This window comes from Lolium rigidum, chromosome 7 (assembly GCF_022539505.1).
Source record: "Lolium rigidum isolate FL_2022 chromosome 7, APGP_CSIRO_Lrig_0.1, whole genome shotgun sequence".
Classification (NCBI taxonomy): Eukaryota; Viridiplantae; Streptophyta; class Magnoliopsida; order Poales; family Poaceae; genus Lolium; species Lolium rigidum.
This window is the reverse complement of record NC_061514.1, coordinates 50,287,891-50,295,710: the sequence shown is the minus strand read 5'-3', so window position 1 is coordinate 50,295,710 and position 7,820 is coordinate 50,287,891. Positions and strand designations below refer to the sequence as shown.

The window sequence follows — 7,820 nt, the reverse complement described above, 5'->3', positions numbered from 1 at the left end:
CTTTTATAGCACATAGAGGATGACATGCAGGTCCCATGAGCCAGCAGGTTGATACGTCTCCGACGTATCGATAATTTCTTATGTTCTATGCCATATTATTGATGATACCTACATGTTTTATGCACACTTTATGTCATATTCGTGCATTTTCTGGAACTAACCTATTAACAAGATGCCGAAGTGCCGGTTCTGTTTTCTGCTGTTTTTGGTTTCGAAATCCTAGTAACGAAATATTCTCGGAATCGGACGAAATCAAGACCCGGGTTCCTATTTTCACCGGAAGCATCCGGAACACCCGAGAGCCGCCGGAGGGGGCCCTGTGGGCCCCAAATGATAGGGTGGCGTGGCTCGGGCCCCGGCCGCGCCGGCCTATGGTGCCGCCGCCTCTTCGACCCTCCGACGCTGCCCTTCCGCCTATTTAAAGCCTCCGTCGAGAAAACCACGATGCGAAAAACCACGATACGGAAAACCTTCCGGAGCCGCCGCCATCGCGAAGCCAAGATGCGGGGGACGGGAGTCTCCGTTCCGGCACCCTGCCGGAGCGGGGAAGTGCCCCGGAAGGCTTCTCCATCGACACCGCTGCGATCTCCACCGCCATCTTCATCACCGCTGCTGCTCCCATGAGGAGGGAGTAGTTCTCCATCGAGGCTCGGGGCGTACTGCGGTAGCTATGTGGTTCATCTCTCTCCTATGTACTTCAATACAATAATCTCATGAGCTGCCTTACATGATTGAGATTCATATGATGATGCTTGTAATCTAGATGTCACTATGCTAGTCAAGTGAGTTTTACTTATGTGATCTCCGGAGACTCCTTGTCCCACGTGTGTAAAGGTGACAGTGTGTGCACCGTGTGGGTCTCTTAGGCTATATTTCACAGAATACTTACTCACTGTTATGAATGGCGTAGTGAAGTGCTTATTTATATCTCTTTATGATTGCAATGTGTTTTGTATCACTACTATTCTATGTGCTACTCTAGTGATGTTATTAAAGTAGTTTATTCCTCCTGCACGGTGTAATGGTGACAGTGTGTGCATCCGTGTTAGTACTTGGCGTATGCTATGATCATGATCTCTTGTAGATTGTGGAGTTAATTATCATTACGATAGTATTGATGTGATCTATTCCTCCTACATAGTGTGAAGGTGACAGTGTGCATGCTGTGTTAGTACTTGGTTTAGTCGCGTTGATCTTTCTTGCACTCTAAGGTTATTTAAATATGAACATTGAATTGTGGAGCTTGTTAACTCCGGCATTGAGGGTTCGTGTAATCCTACGCAATGTGTTCATCATCCAACAAGAGTGTAGAGTATGCATTTATCTATTCTGTTATGTGATCAAAGTTGAGAGTGTCCACTAGTGAAAGTCTAATCCCTAGGCCTTGTTCCTAAATATCGCTATCGCTGCTTGTTTCTTGTTTTCTTTGCGTTACTATTGCTGCGTTACTACTGCTTGTTTCTTGTCCTGGGCAAAGCACTTTTCTCGGTGCCGTTGCTACTACTTATTCATACCACCTGTATTTCACTATCTCTTCACCGAACTAGTGCACCTATTAGGTGTGTTGGGGACACAAGAGACTTCTTGCTTTGTGGTTGCGAGGGTTGCATGAGAGGGATATCTTTGACCTCTTCCTCCCCGAGTTCGATAAACCTTGGGTGATCCACTTAAGGGAAACTTGATGCTTGTTCTACAAACCTCTCGCTCTTGGAGGCCCAACACTGTCTACAAGAATAGAAGCTCCCGTAGACATCACGGGTTCCTCAACGTTTCAAACGTGGCATGAGATCGAAAGAAAAAAACGCAAGTGACCAAATATCGAGAGCCAAAAATAATCCAAGAAAAGAAAGTTTTATAGTACATAGAGGATGACATGCGGGTCCCATTTAGCAACAGCGGTATCACCGTTTGAGAGGCGGCAGGGGATCGAAAGAAAAAGGCAAGTGACCAAATTTGAGGTGCCAAAAAAAACTCCTAGAAAAGAAAGTTTTATAGTACATAGAGGATGACATGCGGGTCCCATTTAGCAGCAGCGGTATCACCGTTTGAGAGGCGGCAGGGGATCGAAAGAAAAAGGCAAGTGACCAAATTTGAGGTGCCAAAAAAAAAACTCCAAGAAAAGAAAGTTTTATAGTACATAGAGGATGACATGCGGGTCCCATTTAGCAGCAGCGGTATCACCGTTTGAGAGGCGGCAGGGGATCGAAAGAAAAAGGCAAGTGACCAAATTTGAGGTGCCAATAAAAACTCCAAGAAAATAAAGTTGATTGCACATAGAGGATGACATGCGGGTCCCATTTAGCGAGCGGCGGTCTCAACGTTTCCAAGGCGGCAAGGGATCAAAAGAAAAAGGAAGTAGCCGGAAATCGGGGGGTCAAAAAAAATCCAAGAATAGAAAGAATTTTGGTTCATAGAGGATGACATGCGGGACCCATGATCCTGCATCGTAAACGGCTCGATCGGAGAACGTTGAACGAGATGGCGCGATCGAGAAAAAAAACAATGCCATAGAGGCTGCCATCTGGGCCCTACATCCCTCGGCGGTGCGGATTTGCGTTGACTCGGCTGGCGAACCCGAGATTTCGAGATGCACCACGTCCCGGGCCACCATACGCGACGTTTTGGCCGCTTTCGTCGGGCTAGGTGGCCTCAAAAACGAGAAAAAAAAAGTTTTGACATGCACCACGGAGGGACCAAAAATCGTCGGCCATGGTACACCAGCAACCACGGCGCGACTTCAACTTCGTCGGCCATGGCAACTTTTCTTGTAGTGTAGGTGAAGAGGCGACACTTCAGTGGGTCCTAGGTCTTCCAAACTATATTTTCTTAAGAGAAGGTTGTAGCCCCGAGGAACTGATCCCGTTAGGCCGATCTAGTAGGTGATCCATCTAGAGCTATCTAGGGCATCATGAATGCAATCTTTCTTTGGCTTACAGACATCTAAAATCCTTGGAGAAATCGACTGCAGAGTTTGTCCATTAAGCCATGAAGAGGACCACAAAGAGGCCTTCATGCAATCCTTAATGCTGACCCTTGTTGCCGCGCTGAAGATTTGCATGTCGATATCGTCATTTGGAGTCAAAAGTCTGACCCATGGCTTATCCGAGACCGCCCATTCGAGCCATAGAAATTTAAACTGGAGATCCCTAGCAAGCTTCTCGAGGTCAAGGATACTGAGGCCCCCAAGGCCCTTGGGGAAACATGTTTGCCCAACCAACCTGGCATTGACCACCAGTAAAGCCTTGCAAGCCCAAAGAATACCACACCTTGTTTTTGTCGAAAGCCCCGAGGATGGTTTGTCCACCTTGATTGTCATGATTAGGAAGATGGGACAGCTAACGCTCAAAAAAAAAGGAAGATGGGACAGCTATGGGATGGATTTTACAAAGGCTGCACAACCAGCACGATCGAAGAATATGCACAACCATGGAATTAGCCTAGAGGCTGCCTTGTCAGTGCAAGGTTGGAATAGCAAGGTTTTTAATCATAATTTTTTCTCATATGCAAGTCATATATCGTTGTGTTCATTTTCTTTATCCGTGGTCGTTTCTATAACGCCGGAGAATCGATACATGAAACGCCGAAGAATCGATACATGGGTATGAAGATGTCCACACAGTTGTTTTATCCCACATGGATGACAATGTGATCTACCGATGGACCTACCGATGGACCGTCCAACACCATTGTATGAGCTCTATATGATTCTTGTATTCACCTTTTTGTTTTACCTTTCTTTTGGACTGTTACCTCTTTGGACACCCTTGTTATGAGAGTCCGTGTATAACATATTATAAATTATACCTGCGTGATGGTACCGTATAAGTAATTAAGCGCCCTTACCAAGAAGAAAACAAATATTTAGTTGGATTGTTGGCTTGTAAGTCTGGAAAGCCAAAAGTTAGCACAATCAAACACACCCTTAGACGACGCATGTATGCAAGCAACTATGCCTAGGTAATATACATCCCATGTTAGAAAAAAAAAATGTTATGTACAATACAGTAATTTTGGTGCTGCTACAACAATCCATTTCTACAGTGGGTACCAATGCCTGCACTAAAACTAATATACGGAGTAACTGATATGATCACACTGCTAGAGTATAGAACTGACGACCGAGTGTACTGCACGTGCTACCTAGGAGAGCCCAGCGGCTCAGAACGCGTTCCAACTCTGCGACATGCCACCCTGCCGCGTGTAGCCGGAGTCGTCGACGCTCCAGTCCGTCTGAGGGTCACCGCCGCTGCCTTGCACCATGTCGCCTAGCAGGTCCCTGAAGCTCTGGAACGGCAATGGCGCGGCGGGCCAATGCTGCGCTGCCGGTAGGGGGCCGGTGGAGTCTTGCTGCCTGTAGCCAACGGCGGCATTGATAGGGGCCTGCAGCGCCGGTGCTACGCCGAGGTCGCTGCTGAGCGAACCTGATGACTCGTCGGAGGCCGGTCTTGGAGCGGCGGCCGTGCTTTTGTAGAACACCCTGCACAGCACCCAGTCCTCCTGCACCGAATATTTTCATCTTAGCACTTTGAATTTGATGCATGGACACTCAAACAAGTGCCCTGTTGCATGTTGGCCTTGATATGGAACTAATAATCTCTATTTTTTCCGAGTACTGATCTGTTTTGACCGTGCATGAGGAGCCATGATTGTCATGTGTCCTTAACAGGCGACAGAGGAAGTACACTGGCAAAAGAAATTGGAAACTTGAGATTCCATTGACAGTTTTTACCGACAATTTAACTGTATTTTCTCCAGTCAAAAAAGAAGAAGTCAAATTGAGGACAAAGAAAGTCAAATGATATAAAATAACCAATTTAGTACACGCAGTGTTGTGTTGTTTAATGCCGCTGATGTATGGCGATGGAGCTCACACGAACAACCTTGGGCTGGACGTTGGCTTAAACAAAACCTTTGGAACCTTGGTGATATGTGTATGTGTGTACCATGTTTGCATTTCGATAAGACTAGGTCACCTATAATGATTGGCAAGTGGCACATATATATCGACGCATAGATAGCTAGTTAAGTTTATCTTCATATCAGGGAGAGCAGGCAGCACCTACGTAGAGCCTGAATGTGATGAAAATATTTTCTAGCTGTCAAAAGACGAAGCTTCCTTTCTCTACACAAGACAAAAACTAAGGCTCCAACCTATTCCGGTCAAAACTCTCCATCCTAGTCACGCAAAACAAATGGTAGTGGCATAGAATGGCTGCAGGAGCATGCAACTCATCTGATTCGTCTCATGAATAGCATGCAAGTGTAGGAGCAGGCGGCATACCCTAAGAGGAGACGGCAACCAGCCGTGGTCGGCGTCGGCGAGCCGCCGACGAACCGCCGGGCAGCCCTCCTCGGCGCGGAACTCGTGCATGACCCACTCCTCCTTGGTTCCCCTGGGGGCTCTCCCTCGGTAGAAGACGAGCGTCTTGCGCATGCCGACGACCGTGCCGCCGGCGCCGGTGATGACGCGGTCCTTGCCGGTGGCCTTCCAGTAGCCGGAGCGCGTGGCGCGGTTGGTGCGCTGCCCCGTCGCGTACTTGCGGTCGTGCAGGCTGAAGAAGTACCACTCCTTGCCGCCCACGCACGCCGCGTCTGCGCGATGTTGTCGAGCCGAGCGCATTCAAAAACGACGATGGTGAGACCAGAATCAAGATGGGATACTCATAATATATAGAATCAAAGTTTCTACAGGACATCAAGGTTTCGTGGTGTAGTTGGTTATCACGTCAGTCTAACACACTGAAGGTCTCCGGTTCGAACCCGGGCGAAGCCATATTTTTTCAGACGTTTCTTTTTGCCTTTCTACTCGATATAATCTGCTACTTGTACTCCTATTTTTTGGCTGCGGGGACTCCATTGTTCCTACATACATGGTGCAAGGGACAGATCGTACCTGGAAGCTCCCACGGCTCGCACTTGTTGAGGTCGACGTCCACCATATCCACGCCACCGCCGCTGCGCCTGCCGGAGAGCTTGGGGCAGAGGTAGTCCAGCACGAGCTCGTGGTCCCTCGGGTGGAACCGGAACCCCGGCGGCAGCCTCGCCTCCACCATGCTCATCGAGCTGCTCATTTCGTCTTAGCTTATCAACAACCTCAAGATCGATCGCGCCCGAGCTGAGGAACAGGCGAGAAAGATAGAGCAGAGAGTGGCAATATCGAACACGATGGGCCCGGTATTAATAGCGAGATCTAGCCATGGTCCTCTCTCCTGATAACCTGACGCAACCACGGCCACTGTTGACGATGCAAATTCTTTTGGACTATTGCTCCATCGGGTTGTCAAAAATTAACTATTCCAAGTACGACCGTTTTGGGGGAAAATATTACTCTACTACAGCAGTAGCAACTAGTATTGTGGATGTATTCCCCTTATCTCGATCAAGTTGTAATTACAGGGTGACATGACGATCAGAGCCTGTTCGTTTGCGTGTCTTTGTGCAATCGCATATATCATCAGTAGTCTTACTTACACCATGGCAAACCGATGAAAAAAAGGAACCTCTTACTGCCTTTTCGACTCGTGAGACCGCGTCAATCATGTTTTACGTCCGGAAACCGCCAACTGCCTCCTTAAGGATCGATAGATTCATTGGGTTAAGATTACTAAGTAGGCGTTGATCGACAGCGACATCGCCATCAAAAGAGTTTCCAGGTGAACCTATGCCTTTTTCTAATGCCTGTTTTGGTAAAATTCCGGCGGAGGAGAAGGGGGGGGGGGAAATGGCGCAGCAGCAGTACTGTTGTCGCCGTCGGGAGCACGGCAGTCGGCAGTTGACTATACCGCAATTTTCGCTGTAGAAATCCGCTAAACCTGCTGCACTGAACAGCGCTATGTCGTTTTCACTTCTCAGTGATAAACCTGAAGTAAACTGCATGTATGCATCTCTTTTCGCCCAATTCAGTTCTCAGGAGATGCAGCAGGGACACCGTACAGTGGCGTCGATGGTCACCCAAGCGTGAACACAAACGGATGGAAAATAGACATGAAAAGGAAAGAGTAAATTACACCCGAAGTCCACCATCTTGCACCCAATGTGATAGTTTGGTCCACCATCTTGCAAATAGTGAGACCGCCGTCCACAAACTTGTCATTTGCGTGATGGTTTGGTCCTGACCAATCAGGAGGCGACGCGTGGACGCCAGGTGGTTCTTGTCGCTCGTGCACGGTTTTGCTAATGCCCCCCTGGAAAATTGCTGTAGCGTGTTTTGGTCCATCCCCTGTTGCTTCTCTGTTTCGTCCCCAACCAAGCTAGGTCGTAGACGGCGACGGCGGCGGCGATTTGCACGGCGACGGCGACGTAGTGCTGGGCGATGGAGTGTTGTCTGCAAGGTCACCGGAGGCGATGGCGCCGAAAGGGGGCGCGTCGGCCGTCGATGCCGGCGGTAGCGGTGGAGGAAGCACGTGGGCGGAGGAGGAGTGGAAGGAGACCTCCGTCGTGTACTACCAGGCATCGCCGAGGAGGACGTCGTCGAGCACAAGGACTACCAGGCATCAGCAGGTAATTTCTCTATTCGCCGTGTACTACCAGGCATTGCTCTGTTTTGGTCACCTTGCAATTTATGTCACTTGTTGTCTGAAAATGTAGAGAAAATTGCTCTTTTGTAGGATAAAATAGAAGATGTAAACCAGGTGCATCATAGAAGATTGAATGTGAGGGAAATTGAGGAAGAAAATATGCTCCTTTTAATGAGATTGAATGAATTAGAGGATGAAGTAAGGAAGAGGAAGGCAGAGAAGAAGGCTATGCAAATAGAACATAGGGAGGAGCTTAGAAATAGATATAGGAGAGAGTTCTTGTTTCTCATAATTGTAGCTAGT

General features: G+C 48.2%; 1 protein-coding gene and 1 non-coding gene across 2 annotated transcripts; one reads left to right on the top strand and one right to left on the bottom strand.

Moving 5' to 3' along the window:
* Positions 1-4,158: 4,158 nt before the first annotated feature.
* LOC124679411 (NAC domain-containing protein 21/22-like) lies at positions 4,159-6,071 on the bottom strand. The gene is made up of 4 exons (XM_047215170.1): positions 5,894-6,071; positions 5,282-5,592; positions 4,881-4,886; positions 4,159-4,497 (listed from the first exon to the last, which is right to left on the bottom strand). Exons 1-4 carry the CDS (start codon positions 6,069-6,071, stop codon positions 4,159-4,161), a joined length of 834 nt encoding a protein of 277 aa, XP_047071126.1.
* TRNAV-AAC lies at positions 5,700-5,773 on the top strand. Its single transcript has one exon. It is a non-coding gene; the product is annotated as a tRNA-Val (tRNA).
* Positions 6,072-7,820: the final 1,749 nt, after the last annotated feature.